Genomic DNA, 17,488 nt, shown 5'->3' with positions numbered 1-17,488 from the left:
GGTCATTACGCTGTGCTATAGCGCGCTAACCAACTGAGCCACGGAGGCCCCTTACAGAAAAAAAAAACAAAAAAACGTGCATATTCTTGTTAGCACTGTACATGTATGTTTATAGATCTTTTTTTTTGTTACCTGCTTAATAGTCTATTACTGTTGGTAGAGCCATGGCGATACACTGCTCAGTCAGTGACACTTGTGGGGCTGGTTATCCAACCTTATGTGGTTTAAAAACCATTACATAATTGTTTCCTATCTATATGCTCTTATCATGCTCACTCACTCACTCTCTTATCATGCAAAGCACATTACAAAGTTTGTCAGTTATTTGCCAGTGGTTGGTGGTTTACTCCAGGGTTTTTTTTGTCCATCAAAAAAAAAATGTGATAATATTATGTGAAATTTCTCAAGTGTGGCCTATTGAACTTACAACATCAATAGAAATAAATAAACAAAATGATTTAATATCATAAATGTAGTTTACCATGGATTGTGTTTGTTCACGCAGATTCTCCTGGCAACACTCTCCCAGCGTATCCAGAGCAGCCAGAGGAAGTCCCCGCCCAGCCTGGAATACCAAAACCAGGTGAGCTAGATTATCAGTACACTGTTTAATTGTATCTCAGTGCTGCAGTACTTAACTGATATTTATTTATTTATTTATTTGATCATTGTTTAACATATTACTCCAGAATTTTCACTCATACATTGTTATACCAGTGGTGAAAACTGAATGTTCTGGTGTAACATTATGTATGTCAATTGGCATATGGCTTTTTCTCCAGCCGTATGTGGGTTTCCCCGGGGCTTTTTCTTCTGTCCCCTCCAGTTATAATGCTGGCCACCATCATTTAAGCGAAATTTTCTTGAGTACGGCTGAAAACACTGTAAATGACAAGAATTAGACGCATGTACATATTGTTCATATTATATCAGAGAGTTTCTGTGTTCAGCACTCTTTTAGTGTCTTGACCTGTTCTGTTTTGTTTTCAGGGGAAAATGTTGAAGAAGCAGCCAATCAGATTGCAGAGAATGGCCTCTCCCCTCATTATGCGAAGCTGTTGGCTGACCTATTACAAAGTGAGTACTAGTATCGTGAATTAAGCGAAAGAACAAATTACTCGTGTGTTTGTTATTATACAGGGTGTATGTATGTAGGTATGGATGTATGTGTGTATGCAGGTAGGTAGGTATGTATGTAGGCGTGTATATATGTATATTGGTAGGTAGGTAGGTATGTATGTAGGTATGTGCGTATGTATGTAGGTATGTGTGTATGTAGGTATGTATGTATGTACATCTCTTGACAAAGGCGGTGAATTGTACAGTATTTTTTAATAGATTCTGTATAAGCAATGTTCCATTTGAGCCCTATTTCAGGTGGGATTTAGAATCAGGTCATACTTGGTATTTAAGACCTCATCAATTTAAACTGTTGTTTTACAAGCGGAATGTGTCTTTTTTTCTGGGCTTGGGGGAGGGTATAAAACTAAAACTCTAATTTGTTTGAAATGATGATACAAACATAACGCATTACTGTACAAGGATGTAAGTGGTTTGGCCTGGTACATGTACAGGTTTGTCGAGAGTGTCAAATGTGTGTACTCTACATCGTCACGCCTGATCATCAGCAATATACAATTGAATACTTAACTCCAGAGCTCTGTCTGAATGGGTATTTGTCAGTAACACCTGATGGTGTAGTTCAGGTTTTATAGCCGGCTTAATGTACCCATCCTAGTCTGCTTAATGCCTGTCAACTGAAGTTTCATGGACGTTTGGTCCTTGGTTGCTGAGCATTAATTCCCTTTGACAAGTCTCATGTTTCTCATCCTGGGCCAAACGCTGTGCATAACAGGTATCGTGGGAATCCGCGGACGGCATTATTTTCACACGGCTAACACAGTCGCAGTAGCCCGCTGGGATTTCTTCCGGGCGTTTGAAAAGTTTTTGCTGTGAACACCTGTAAGAATGTGCCAGCTTTGATGGATCTCCCACTGGTATCAACTCACATTTTTTAGTAGTGCAAACATGTGCAGTATGTTTTGCTGACTGTTGCTCTGCTGTTGAATGTTTTCACTGGTTGATTGAAGAACATGGTTCTAGCCTTAACTACAGTATCTGTATGCACATGTAGCCACGTAGTCCAGGGTTCATATCCGGCCTGAAAAGCTTAAAAGTCCTTTAAAATTAAATAAAAATTATAAGCATTTGAAAAGTGGAGAATTGTAAGATGATGTATGCAGTTGCTGTGTTAACCCTACGTAGGCACCCTAATTCCTCAACCTTTTTGCATATGAAAGAGTAACTTTCAGTGAAATTTATGCACATTTATAATGTGATTTTGGAGACAAAACTTCATTGGTTGGACTGGCCAATTTCAGGGCTTCACAAAAAAAAACAACATTTTTATCAATCAACACAAAATAATGCCTTCAGAATATGCTTGAATAAATACACGAAACATAAAAATAGGTTGAAGAATTACAGAACATGCGTTCACGCAGATAGCTGTTCTCAGTGATGTGGACTAAAATGCTTCAGGTTTAACACTTAACACCAAAATCCAATGTATTCCATCGATGTCTGTCTATATCCGCCAAGAAAAGCCACATAACAGTCAAGAGTTACTTTACAGGTGTATTGACATGTTGGACATCACAACGAATTATCATGTAACACTTTCAACTCTAGTCAGATTGGCAAAGTGCATACTAAGGAGGCTTCAACAGCATACATGTAGCTGCTTGGAATTGCCCGTCTCTGCCATATCGCAGGTGTTCCATCTTCACGGCTTTCAAAACTATATAGAATTTTTAAAATATTTTTCTGTAATACTTTAATTGTGATCTGTTTGATTTTGTGTGTATATAGACTTTTTGTTCACTTTAGACAGCTGTGTGTAATTTATGTTAGGTACTGTACAATGCAGACTTGTATGTCAAAATCCTTGATGTTTCCTTTTTATACGTGACATGACTCTCATACGTATATGACAGTCATAGATTTATCCGGGCAGGTATCTCAGTGTCTTTGATAAAATTATCAAACATGGGAGACATAAGAAATACGCATGTAGGAGAAAATTGGGAAATGAGAAACATCTCCGGCCATGCATGGGAAAGGCCTGCCAGCAACCTGCGGATGGTCGTAGGTTTCCCCCAAGGCTCTGCCCGGTTCTACATGATATAATAGGAAATCTGCACATTAATATTAAAATATCTGTCTGTCTCCTTGTAAGACTTTTTGTTATCAAATGAAATATTTAATAAAATATTAAATTTCAGCATTATGATGCCAAAGTTCCTGTACCCCAGGGGAAGGGTATACCCGAGTGACTTGCTTAAGGGTGATGGTTGGCCTTGAACACTCTGGTTTTCCTCCACATTTAAAGATAATAAACACCCATTAGATAAGTTTATACACATACTGAAAATAGTACAAAATTTCGCACACGACCTTGTTTGGGCTGATTCTGGGAGTGCTATTGGTCTTAGAGAGATCCTTAGAGGGTTGTTTGGATTTGGGTAGGATGGTATCTTACTGGAAAGATGTAAGTTTCAGGACCCCCAAAGTAAGATTTTTTGTCCTTTACTTGCCTCTAAAACTGTAATGTTTTAGGTTGATTTTAATTAAGGTCAAATAATGCAATTTGTGTAAATATTGACTGTGGCATTGAAGAGTTTCATATATTACAGATGACCTTGACCCCAGCAAATTGTCTAACAAAGACCTTAACCAGCTGACCAAGGTTATAGGCACGCTGCTGAGGGATTTGACCGAGGAAGACGAGAGCCTGAAGGCTGAGGGGGAGGGTGTGGAAGACATGGACCCAGGGGACAACCTAAGATCTCAAGGTGAGGGGTCAGGGCAAGTTCAAAACCATGGCTCTTCCCAATCAGTAGGGCTTACGCCTTCAGTAGTTTACTGGCAGGTTTTGTGAAGCCAGGTATTAACTTTTGACTGGGTGAAGTCTCTCTAGCAGAATTATTACCATGGATGCAGTCAAATTTGTATTGGTTTTGTATTATACAAGATTATATAATATGCTTTTGAACATGGAGTGGCTGTGCTTCACTTTGTACCTTGTAGCATTGTCTTGCATGGTGCTCAAGGCTTTCAGGATGTTCTGAATGGAAATTAATTCCAGAGCCAGTTCCATAAAATGGTATTCCATAAAATGGTATCCAGGCTGCAGTAGAAATTCTGAATAATGCTGTAAAATTTGAGGTTAGGTGTAAAAAGATAATTCAAGCACTTGCAATTGTAATGTAAAACATTGATAAAACAGGCCTTTTCTCAAAATACACCAGCTGTGAGCCAATGCTTGGTTCTCATTAAAGCAAATCAAGACAAAGTTTGAGTTTCAGATAAAATTTGGAAAGTTTTGGCAGGTTTTTTTATTTACCTGTATCTTTTTTTTTTTTTTTCAATTTGTATACAGTACAAAACATGAATTTCATTGTCTGACGTTCATACCTGTTTTTTTTATATCTGCTCAGTTGGGAGAAGCTAACATGAATTTCTGTCTGTCTCAGATGAAGTCCTGGAGTCCCCGGCACAGACTCAGTCCCAGTCCTCAGAGGATGAGCCATCAGGGGAGGGGGAAGAGGAGAACACCCCAGTGAAGAAGGCAGATACCCCAATGTCCTATGATGTCCCATCTAAAGGTAGGTTTAGTAAACGATAGAGAGATGCACTCATCTACCTGAATACCTCTACCACAGTGCAATGCTTTTCTTGGGGGAGAAAATTTGTCCACCATTTTGTAAGTGGTGCATATTATGTGAAAATTGGGGGCATCCGTGGCAAACGTTTTTAACGTGCCAGTGCAGCGTAATGACCCGGAAGCCTCTCACCAATGCAGCCACTGTGAGTTCAAGCCAGTCTCATGTTGGCTCTCTTTACAGCCATGTGGCAAGGTCTGCCAGCAACCTGGAATTGGTAGTGGGTTTTCTCTGTGCACTGCCCGGTTTCCTCCCACTATAGTGCTGGCTGCCGTGGTATAAGTGAAATATTCTTGTTTATGGTGTAAGACGCTAGTAAAATGAATAAAAAATATGTGAAGGTCATTATCTACTTCCAACTATTGTGTACATGAACATAATATGGAAACGGACACTTTGATGCTGGATGTTAATTGTAAGCCAAATCACTTCTCAAAAAGTATGAAAGTATGTACATAAATATATACATGTACGTATGTACATCTTCAACCTTTTCAGCCTCACAAGCACTTTTTTCAGTGGAATTTATGCATAAAATTATTATGAAAATGGCACCAAAAATGATTTGTTTGTGTCACTATAGAGATGAGATCTTCGTAAAATTGTTCAAATTATTTCTCTACTCCCTATAGTTCTCTCAGAATGTTTCAAAATATTGGGAGCAATGAGAGTGGGAAGAATTAGGGTATGTGTGCGACAAGTGTTCGGTAACACATTTCGGACCGTATTATATCAAACACTGTGTTGTACTGAAGTGCGTTATTATGAGGAAGGAGAGTGGACCGTAGTGGAGTGGTTAACTATGCTTGCCTTTGATGCGTCTCACTGTTCACATGTTGGTCCTAAATACATGTAGCTAGGCGTTAATACAGACATGTGTCTTACTGTTCACAGTTTGGTCCTACAAAACTATGCTTTAATACAGATACGTGTCTCGCTGTTCACATTTTGGTCCTACATAGCTAGGCATAAATACAGATATGTGTCTTACTGTTCACATTTTGGTCCTACATAGCTAGGCATAAATACAGATATGTGTCTCACTGTTCACATTTTGGTCCTACATAGCTAGGCATAAATACAGATATGTGTCTCACTGTTCACATTTTGGTCCTACAAAACTATGTTTTAATACAGATACGTGTCTCACTGTTCACATTTTGGCCCTACAAACTAGGCTTTAATACAGATATGTGTCTCACTGTTCACAGTTTGGTCCTACAAACTAGGCTTTAAAACAGATATGTGTCTCACTGTTCACAGTTTGGTCCTACAGAGCTAGGCTTTAATACAGATATGTGTCTCACTGTTCACATTTTGGTCCTACAGAGCTAGGCTTTAACACAGACATGTGTCTCACTGTTCACAGTTTGGTCCTACAAAGCTAGGCTTTAATACAGATATGTGTCTCACTGTTCACATTTTGGCCCTACAAACTAGGCTTTAACACAGATATGTATCTCACTGTTCACATTTTGGTTCTACAAACTAGGCTTTAACACAGATATGTGTCTCACTGTTCACATTTTGGTGCTACAAAGCTAGGCTTTAATACAGATATGTGACTCACTGTTCACAGTTTGGTCCTACAGAGCTAGGCTTTAACACAGACATGTGTCTCACTGTTCACATTATGGTCCTACAGAGCTAGGCTTTAACACAGACATGTGTCTCACTGTTCACAGTTTGGTCCTACAGAGCTAGGCTTTAATACAGATATGTGACTCACTGTTCACATTTTGGTCCTACAAACTAGGCTTTAATACAGATATGTGACTCACAGTTCACAGTTTGGTCCTACAGAGCTAGGCTTTAATACAGATATGTGTCTCACTGTTCACATTTTGGTCATACAGAGCTAGGCTTTAATACAGATATGTGTCTCACTGTTCACAGTTTGGTCCTACAGAGCTAGGCTTTAACACAGATATGTGTCTCACTGTTCACATTTTGGTCCTACAGAGCTAGGCTTTAACACAGACATGTGTCTCACTGTTCACAGTTTGGTCCTACAGAGCTAGGCTTTAATGCAGATATGTGTCTCACTGTTCACATTTTGGTTCTACAAACTAGGCTTTAACACAGATATGTGTCTCACTGTTCACAGTTTGGTTCTACAAACTAGGCTTTAATACAGATATGTGTCTCACTGTTCACAGTTTGGTCCTGCAAAGTGAAACTTTTATACAGATACGTGTCTCACTGTTCACATTAAGTGGACTTCATGGCTGTGGATGCGAGGTCTTGCTGATCTGTAGCCAGTCGTTTTTATGGCTTGTTAAAAATTCATATGTGCATGGATGATGTAGCAGCCAGTATTGTTCATGTTTTCTGTGGCTTTGTGACTGACACACATCAAGGTTTATGCCCTTTTAGTTGACTGCTTGGTAGTGTGATTCAGGGAAAGATGAATGGTGAAACGTTGCTCCTTCACAAGTACGTTCACCTCTGTTTATTTTGTTTTCTTACCAATACATGGAGTGAAAGGAAAGTCTCTGTCCCTTTTTTAGAAGGTTTTATCAGGAAATATCTGTTTTTGAAGTTTGTCAGAGCACTCCATATTCAAAATAAAAAAGTTTAGGCTGGCTTGGCCCTTGAAACCCTTAAAAGTAGCTATACTTGAATTCTGGGCAGTGGTTTGTTAAGATTTTGAAAGTTTTTGAAAATGAGTTCGAAAAGTACTTGACATCAGGCATTATACTTTATTTGGCATTTATGATTTAAATTGACCCCATAAGTATGTGCAAGTACCCCATTTTTGTATCTCAGTGTTTATTCATGGACTTTAGCTGGTCAGTTACCATGCTAGAAAACACAGTTTTACTGGGTTAGACCATTGAAACTCTGAAGAATACTTTCTTTGATACCTTGGGTGGAAAATAACCATAAACATAAAGTATTTACAAAAAGCAACTCTAAATTGAAAACTGTTTATTTGAAGAAAATTATGCTCAATAATTTTTCTGAACATTTCATCCGTCAGTGGTACAAGATTTTAGAGCTGCGTTTGTGACAATGTTACTGAATCTCTCTTCAGGAGAAGAGCCTGAGCCTGCTACAGACAAGCCTGCAGATGGACAGAAAACTCCCGCAGAGACCCTGGGGGTGGTGGATGCCACCTTTGTCTACGTCACTGTTGACAAGGAGTAAGTACTTGTACAGTCATACTTTGTATTGGGGTGAAATGCTTGACAAGAATAAGTATGGCCCTATGTATATTGGCATGAAATGGAGAATATTGCAAGCCTGGATCTGGCCAGGTCAAAAATTTTTTTGTTTTTTTTTTGCCTGGATATTGCTGTTGTCTGTACTGTATTTCACCTAAAGTTAAGCATTTTCAAGACATGTTTTTCTTGATTCTGATTGATTCATCCACCTTATAGGGCCACTTAATAAGTTTTCTTTGAAGTTTGATTGAGTTCTTATCCGAAAGACTTAACCACCTCCATCAAAAGTATAGTTTAAAGATCTTTATGTGTTTCTTAAGGTGCATTTTTTTGATATATACCAAACTTGGGGTGACATACAGTACACTTCCACTGGGGTGAAGTATAGGACATTGTGAACCTAAAAGTGGTTAGTCCAAGTCATATACTCTTTTGTTCTTTGTGTGTAATATAACTGTCGCTGTGTGTGTAAAGTTGCACTCATAAAGCATGACCACTGGGGTAGATGTAGTTCAAAAGTACCTGCAGCATGTTGAGAATGGTTTGTTTGTACGCTGCCTAGAACCAGTATCATCACTGTCTTGGTGGTAAATGGAGTGATCACTCCTGTATATTGACCATTGTTTGGGCAATGTAAAAAGCCACAGACTACGCGTCACATCTTGGTGTTGACTGAAATTAGGTGAATGCCAGATGGTGTCATCACTATGTAATTTAAGGAGAACACAAATGGACAGAATGTCAACTTAATAAGCATTAATAACGAGCTGATATAAACATCAATATTGAATATTAGACTGTAGCACTTCAGGACTGTGTGAGAAAAGCAAACAAAAAAGTCTCAAACATGTTCTTTACGTAATATTGAGGTTTGACAATTTGCATAGATGTATAGGTCAAAGGATGCAATTCACCTTTCTTTATCTAATATATGTAAGGAAAAAAAATGAATCAGTTTGTAATGGCTGGAGTTGTCTCCCCCTGGCTGCTTGTCTCTCCATTGATCCTCTTGTTAAGCTGAGTTGGCATGGCGAGGCTCTAACTTTGAGCCATGTTGGGCACTTATTAGAGACAGTGGAAACAAAAGGAACCTGCCTGGAATGGACATAAAGCGATATTTGAGACTGCGATCAATGGAATGGTCTAATATATTGACAGAAGACTTCACTGTGTTTGCGACTCGCATTTTTCACTGATCGATGTTCCAATTGCCTTTCTTCGGCTTCTGACAAAACTGCTGGGTGTAATGCAACAAGACGCATGCTGGTTATCTTTTCTGTATGCCTCAAACCTGTACTGTTTTGTTAGCTTAAAGCGCGTATAATGGGGGATGAGCTCAATGTGACGGGGTGAGATTACAGGCACGCTAATGTATAACCAGGTAGTATTATCATTATTGTAATGAGCTGTGGGGGGCTTCCTAGTAATTATAACTCTGTCACACTGTATTAAAGAGATGAACCAATCCGTGCTCAAACTGGTTTGATGGAAGGACTTGTTCTGCAGTATTACCTGTTCAATGAAGTCTGACATGTATGTAGATCTCTGATGTCAAATCCAGCATTGGCTTGACATCATCCATCGAAAGGGAATTGGTATATAAAATCAAATAAACACATTTTTGAAAAATTAAAAGAAAGAATGAAATGAAGACTTGAGATGTCTTGGACCCACAGGCTGAGCTTTTCTACATGTACTTCGATTATCTCAGGTTGACCAGCCGAGAAACCAAGAAGCTTGTGGAGCTGTTTTTCACAGCTGAAAGTTAAAAAAAGAAAAAAAGTATTTCTGGGGCAGTTCTCATGAAGGCAAACAATATTTTTTACTTCCTTTTGTAACACAAAGAAAACATCCACATCATTGAACACAGATGGATGAACACAAGTGTATGGGCACGGGTGTATGAACATAGGTGTATGAACATGGGTGTGTGAACATGCGTGTGTGAACACGGGTGTATGAACGAGGGTGTGTGAACGCGGGTGTGTTAACACAGGTGTGTGAACACAGGTATGTGAACGAGGGTGTGTGAATGCGGGTGTATGAACACGGGTGTATGAACGAGGGTGTATGAAGGCGGGTTTGTGAACACGGGTGTATGAATGATGGTGTGTGAACACGGGTGTATGAACACGGGTGTATGAACGAGGGTGTGTGAACACGGGTGCGTGAACGCGGGTGTGTGAACACAGGTGTATGAACACGGTTGTATGAACAAGGGTTTGTGAACATGGGTGTGTGAACGAGGGTGTGTGAACACGGGTGCGTGAATGAGGGTGTGTGAACACAAGTGTATGAACACGGATGTATGAACACAAAGTTGTATTTTGATGGACTTACTGAAATTTGTAAGTACTCTGCATGCTCTGCTCGTTTGTCTGACAGATCTCAACTGAGCGTGCAGAAGTCCAGTAAGTAGTGTCTTGTTTAAAGGTCATGTTTTTCAGTCGACTCAAGGAGATTAAAGCCTAAAACTTAGCAGGAGAGCTAGTAAGATGAATGCAAAAGGCCTTCTACTTCAGTGGATACCAGCTGAGAGATTATGTCCGTCAAGTTCCGCCCCTCCGGTGTCTTTGTACAGCCCAGGGATAATGTCTGCCACCTAGGTGTCCATTACGGCGCTCTCCTGGTGCCTTTGCTAGGTACATAGATGTACCTCCATACCAAGAGGCTTCTGTATTCTGAGCTTCTTTGATCTGACAAAAGTGAACTATAGGCACGTGGAATTTGAGGTTTACATCCTGGCACTTGGCTGGATGACTGGGCAGCGGTGTTACAGTGAAACCAGGTTACTAATGATACCTGTGATTACTGTCTACTTTAACTTCCTCTCTCGCACTTTGATCCGTCACTGCTTAATAACACCTATCTGCAACATCAACCGTTTCCATGGCAATGAACAAATAATTTAATTGAGCTTTTTGGTTATTACCTTTAAGCTAGGGCTTTTTTTTTCTTCCCATCTATCAAGAAGTTGATGCCCCAGTGGGGGATTAGATAGCTGTTAATTACAACAACCATGGCTTGGGCTTCCCATGATGTGTGGTCAGGGAAGAGACTGCATTCCCCCATTGTGTGTGTCGCCACGGTAACTGAGATGTGGCTTTCCCCGCTTCCTTGTTGTCTTTGTGAGAGCCCCAGGTGCCTACAGGAGTGTTGTTAGGACAGTACTAAAGCTTAAGTCTCCCTCCTCCCCTCCAACTAACAGTGCCCTGTGTTCCCCCCTCCCATTCCCCACACTCACACACATCCCTAATGACTGCTAAGTGAGGGTAGTGACACAGCAGCCCTTCCTAATCACATGCACATGAAATCACATGCTTTTCACATGTTTGCTGGAGAGAATTTTCAATTTTCCTTCTCATTGATCAGGCCATATTTCTTCTCGTGAATAATTGACAATCTGCGGCGCTGGCCTGTGTTTCACTTTACGTTGATCATGTGTACGTGCATGTCTGTGTTCATTGTGCGTTCCTTGATACTGTCGCTTAATGTCGCAACATGTATCACATGTAGGTAGAGGGCAGTATATATGCCCTCTGTCCTCTATAGGTATGTATACAGGTGCAGTTATAAAAGGAGGATTTTTCGGATGTGGAGAAATAATAGAATAAAACAAAAAATGTATCAGCCTTCTCGACTTTCGACTGGAGTTTCGAATGTCTTGTTCTTATCAAGGAATGAAGGTTTTATATATTAACATGATATGTGTCTGTCATATATGTTCGATGAGCCTTGTTTTTAACAAACTTTTCGTTACCATGAATGTTAAGAACACCAATCAATCAATCAACATATTTGTACATCATGTGAAATTAAAGTTCAACAGTTGGTTTTAAGCAGGGTAAATCTTCTGCTGGTGTATTTGACTGGTTTTTTAATCTTGGCCGTGCTGTAGAATTTTTCACTTCCCAAGGCGGAGAAAACATAAAAATGACAAAGTTCCGATGAAAGAGTGTGCAAACTTATTCCTAAGTGTGGTTTTCAATATTTTTTCTTATTTTTCCTTAAGGAGTAAAGGGTATTTGAAAACAATTTTTGTATGGTGGGTATTTGGGACCACCTTTTGGTATTTATGGCCTTTGTTTAATACTATCATAAATGAGCGTGTAACACAGGTTTAATAAATATTTTTGCTCTGGAGGTTGTCCTTTTCAGGTAACAAATGTATTAAACCTTAATTTGGATCATATTTATATTTTTGATATGTTCATAAATATTATCATAATTTAGGTTAAATGCATATGTTTCGATATAAACAACAGATTCACATTCAGATAAATTTGTGAGACAAGGATAAGATCCTCATTTAGAACATTATTGTGCAACAACGATAAATACCAAAAGTTGGTCCCATATACCCACCATACAAAAATATTTAAAATAACCCCTTTCTCTTAAAAAAAAAAAAATCCCCAAAAATATTAAAGACCATATTTGCAAATAAGTTTTGACGCTCTTTCATCTGATTTTGGCATCTTTTTTATGTTTTCTTCTCCTTAAATATGCCATTCACATATTTAATGGCAGTCAGGTTTTTGTGTGCATGGGGCAGACCGAAGTGCTCGAACAATGTTGGAAAGTTAAAACCCCCTCCCTTTGGTGGGTACCTGACAGTCCTTCTAATTCACATGAAGCTAATTGATGTATATTCTAATTAACAATAACAACACATATAAGAACGTATTGTCTGTATTGGTATTGCATTGTTTTGAAGGATCATCTAGCTTCAATCCCATTTGATACCGTTAAATATGTGTGAGACAACAGTTGTCTTCCAAACATCTAGGAATTAAATAGAGATGATTTGCTGGTTCTGTAGCGTCGTCGGACTTGTTTATTTTGTCCTTTCTCCTATCCCTTATCCAGTCACTGGATGGCACATGTTGTGGTTACCTGTATCTGAGTGCACCAGCTAGAACTCGTTAGGGTGTGTATGTTTTATGTGTCTACCTGTCAGTCCGCGGGGCAGAGAGAGAAGAGGAGGGGTTTAGCTGTCATGTCACCCTGGTCATTAACCATTGCCATGTTGTAGTTGTTTTCCGGGTTAAGTGATGTCGGTGATAATTTCATTATTTGTTCTTGGGTAAAACTCCAGGCCATGCATTCTTCATGTTTGATTGGTGATCACAGAACTGGTTGTCACTGAAAAATGCAGCATCCTACCCCGCCCACCTACCTGCCTTCTCGACGTCTCCCCTGTCCCACCCGCAAAATAAATAGTATACATACTCTCTGAAACTGTTCGATCCAATTTATCCAAATGTATTTTGACAGTTGCCTATTAGCTTTTGGTTTTATTACCTAGTTTTCATATTTGTTTTCATCACCTGCTCACTGGCGATTGGCCGAGATTCCTAGCAAAGGTTTCCATATTTCTAAGTTCCCAGTTTGACATTTAATTTTATTTTTTCACGACATCTCTATGGCGCTATGGGACATATCATAAACACAATGGTTTGACTCAGTTATTTTATGAGGATTGTTTAGTATGTGAAAATATATGCAGGTTTTAGAAAAAAAATTTATACATTTTGGAATGTCGTTTTAATCAGCTTTTTTTGTTCAAGTGTAAACGTCACACTTCAGAAGCTGTAGTGTGGGTAGACAGACATATACTCAAGTGGTGCTCACCAGTCAATTAATCTGCAACCTGAACTTGTAGGAAAGCAGTTATTTGATTTCTATCTGCAAGATTTATAAACAGACTTTGTTTGTGACCCCTTCCCGTTTCTTGATTTCACTGAGCAAATATTTGATATCAGCTGCAATCTGTCCAACATGTCCAAACAGAATCAATGGAAATAGTCTTGAAAAGAAGAAAAAAAAAACCCCATTTCCATCTGGAATATTTTATTGAAATTATTTTGTAACATGGATGCAGCCTTCCTGTTACTGTCGAGAAATTTGTAAACACTTAAATGCTCGTTCAAGTAGCATTTTGCATCATTTTCACTTATAATACATAACAGATGTACATGTACCTGTATGTTTTGTAGAGTGGAGAATGTGTTTATCTTCAGTCTGTACAAATCCCTTTATGAAAACATGTGTTTGGGTGTAGGTAAACATTTCACTAGGGAGAGATAAAGTGTTTCTTTACTCTGAGTGCCCATTCATCTTGATGAGGATGAGATTTATCGTAGGGTTTATGCAAACTACAGTCTCATGCAGATGGGTTTGTTTTTAGCTCCTAATGATACCTTGGTAGACAGATATGTACTGTATTTTATCTAAAGTTTAGCATTTTTCAAGTAACACCTTTTTAATTCTGATTGATTTATTCACCTTATATAGTGCTGTTTACCTTATATAGTGCCATTCACCTGATATAGTGCCATTCACCTTATATAGTGCCATTTACATGTAAGAGAGTTTTGAAGTTTGATTAATATTTTGATTTGTATCAGAAAAATGTAAAGTGACATGGCTGCCCAAAATTAGGATTTTTAAACAAATTCTGAGTGCGACATCTTAAAGTTCGTTCATAAACTAAATCATTTATGTTGAAATAAAAACTTGGAGAATTTGGAGAAATCCTGCGAGAGGGCAGGCTATTTTGCCTCATTAATATTCTAACAGAAGGACCCGAGGCATATAAGCAGTGTTGGGAAAGTTCCCTATGATAGCGATCGACTTTCAATCATTCGATGAACTCGGATAATTTCGAATATTGATACACATAGATTAATCAGCATTGAGAAAAGGTTATGAATAATCTTCTCAGAAGAGGAAAATGTGTTTCTGGTCAAAGTTCAACACCCCCTGCCCACAAGAGCAACATTTGCACACGCCTATCAAGCAGTTGCTTTGTGACATCTTCGTGGTTCATGAGACCCAGACTTGCTCGTCAACCTGTCAGGCTCTTTTCTACGCCTCTTTTTGACCGATCCTGTCACAAGCGAGTCTTAAGTCCTTTTTGCAACAAGACTTTAGGTCATTCACATATTTGTATTTTTGGAATACACATGCATTGGCTGCAACCAAGTGACTATAAATGCTTTCGAAGAAGGCATTGAATAAGAAAGTTTGCCTGGTCTGCGCGTTAACATTTATATGTTACTCTTAAATAAGGAAAAAATATGTGAAATATGGGTAAATTAGAGTGTCTGAAAATGTTGATCACATTATTTTCAATAATAAGTGGCTTTACTAGGATAAAGAAGTGACCATCATGCATGGACTTTATTTTCCCATGGCAGTCTGTGTTTCTGGGAAAGTATGTCAGAGCAATTAATGGCCGTTTCATCTATCAGTGTCCAGCTCAATATCCTATGGTACCAGAGGCGAGAAGTTTGATTCTGACACATCCGTACAATCTCATTAATATTTCAAAAACATGTGGCTAAGCCTCGAGTAAGAAAACAAGATCCCTAGCCGGCGGAGGTTGGTCACATGACAGAAGATGGACAGCAAAATTACCACTGTGCGATCGCAAACGATGCTAAAAACGACTATTACGGAGCTGGAGCTGCCTGACAAGTTGTGATGGGACTAGGTAGACGTACGTGTCACTGTGAAACCTGTGCAGGCTGGCTGAGCGTGAAACTTACAGTCTGAGTACTGTATAATTAATACACCAGTGATCCAGCCCTGAAACCCCATGACAACTGTAAGGACATGGTTGAGTTTACTAGACTGAAGTGATCTTCAGAGGCTTACGTGTACCTCTGACTTTGACGATTTTTATCCCCTCAGAAAAGCTTGGTCCGTCATTCAAACTGTTGAACAAATTGAAACCTGAATTGAAGTTTTGAATTGCTTAGATCGAAGCATGCGGATATGGACTCCTGGAGCATTAGAATATATGTGATTTTTATATAATACGACATGATTATGATCTATATATAAATGTACATGTCCGTTCTGACTGGATGAGATGTTTGTGGCTCCTCCCTTTTGTACAAAAATTTGGTTTTGATGTCTTGAAAATAGTGAAGTTGTTATTTTTAAATTTAAATAGTTAAGTTGTTATTTTTAAATTTAATAGTTAAGTTGTTATTTTTAAATTTAAATAGTTAAGTTGTTACTTTTAAATTTAAATAGTTAAGTTGTTATTTTTAAATTTAAATAGTTAAGTTGTTATTTTTAAATTTAAATAGTTAAGTTGTTATTTTTAAATTCTTGTTCAGTGGAACCATGGAGCAGTTGAATGAGCCGGGCAGATGTAGAAAACAGAAATTGATGTACCACGGGATAACTTTCATATATATATTTGTATATATGAGTTATTTAAATTCCCTGAAATGATACATTTTCAACACGGAGATGAATCTATATGTGCATATCATGAGAACTTAATTCTCTAATCATGGGAAAATTGTTTAATGTATAATTTTAGCATGTAACACAGGAACAGATATATTTTACAGGAATTTCATAAAATTGTCAATATGCCCATGTCCTAAGGCATTTTCAATAATATTAGGGGCCTCTGTGGCATAGGGGTTATATAGACTAGTGTTGCCATCGCATAAGTAAAATATTCTTGAGTTTGTCGTAAAACACCAATCATAAGAATGAGTAAATAAATAAAGTATTTTTTGCTTATGTTTGTACTGTGAAAATCTGAAGTAGTCTTTTCTCTAGAGGAGCCAGACTTTCGTGTACATCGGTGCAGTACTGAAAAATATAGCTATAGAAAATTGGATCTGAATGAAGTCACTTCGCAGAGGGCATATGAATTAAGTTTTTAGTGGGCAAGAAAAAAGACAGAAAGAATAACCGCGAGAAGATACATGTAGTAGTATAAATGAGCACAAATTTCCTCCGTGACTAACTTGCTCATTTTTCTTGATTCTGAGAGTTCTTTTGAGATCGGAAAGGCCTTTTGAGGTTAAATTCCTTGGAAGATGGAATGATATTCTACTGGAAAATTGTAAGTTGCAGCACCTAAAATAATATTTCGTGACATTTATTTGCCTCTAAAAATGAACTTTTGTGGGTGAATGTTTAGGTCATTTAGGGTATATGTTAAAAACTATTTAGAGTAGAACATTGTACAAGTGTCGTGTCTCGCTGCTTATTTTTTTCAGCGTTGAAAATTAATGCCAGCTTGCTTGGACAAGGAATACCTCCAACAAAAAGCAAAATGTCTGTCGTATCGAAAACTAGTCACAAGCTGTTTGTTGTGCACATCTTCCTCATCTCTATTTAGTATCTCTGGACAGATTAGCAAATTCCTTTGGTGCGGGCACAAAAAAAAAAGGAAAAAAAAAAAAAGAAGAGGAGACCCTTTTGGGTTTGTGAAGATGGAAGGACGGTCGTTAAGAAGTGGTTAAGAACTGTGCGGTGACTAGCGGCATCTTTCCCTGATCAAAGCAGAGACCTGATCCTCCCTCACTGATTCGTCTCTAGCCAGTGGCGAGCTTTCTCTGATGAGGCTTGTGTCTAGTAATCTGCCTTCAGAAACCCTCAGTTCTTCTTGAAAATCAAAGCTTTGTGTCGTGTCCTCCTTCAGCTTGCTCGCTTTCTTCGTCCTTCCATTATGTGAGACTTTCTAATGTCCACTGGTTTGTGCGGTTATTTTGAGATCCCCTGTTCTGCGTTAGTTTGTCGTTTTTGCCTGGTTCGTCTTTGTTTGGTGACTAGCTAGAT

At 38.6% G+C, this 17,488-nt stretch overlaps 1 protein-coding gene across 1 annotated transcript in view; it reads left to right on the top strand.

Annotated features, from left to right (window-relative positions):
- LOC135477525 (receptor-type tyrosine-protein phosphatase N2-like) overlaps window positions 1-17,488 on the top strand; it is a 186,994-nt gene that overhangs the window by 57,209 nt on the left and 112,297 nt on the right. The window contains exons 4-8 of the mRNA XM_064757665.1: window positions 506-583; window positions 991-1,077; window positions 3,696-3,854; window positions 4,536-4,667; window positions 7,762-7,870. Coding sequence (XP_064613735.1) covers window positions 506-583; window positions 991-1,077; window positions 3,696-3,854; window positions 4,536-4,667; window positions 7,762-7,870 — 565 coding nt within the window. The remainder of the gene's footprint in view (window positions 1-505; window positions 584-990; window positions 1,078-3,695; window positions 3,855-4,535; window positions 4,668-7,761; window positions 7,871-17,488) is intronic.

Source organism: Liolophura sinensis, chromosome 11 (genome assembly GCF_032854445.1).
Source record: "Liolophura sinensis isolate JHLJ2023 chromosome 11, CUHK_Ljap_v2, whole genome shotgun sequence".
Classification (NCBI taxonomy): domain Eukaryota; kingdom Metazoa; phylum Mollusca; class Polyplacophora; order Chitonida; family Chitonidae; genus Liolophura; species Liolophura sinensis.
This window is presented reverse-complemented; position numbering and strand designations above follow the sequence as displayed.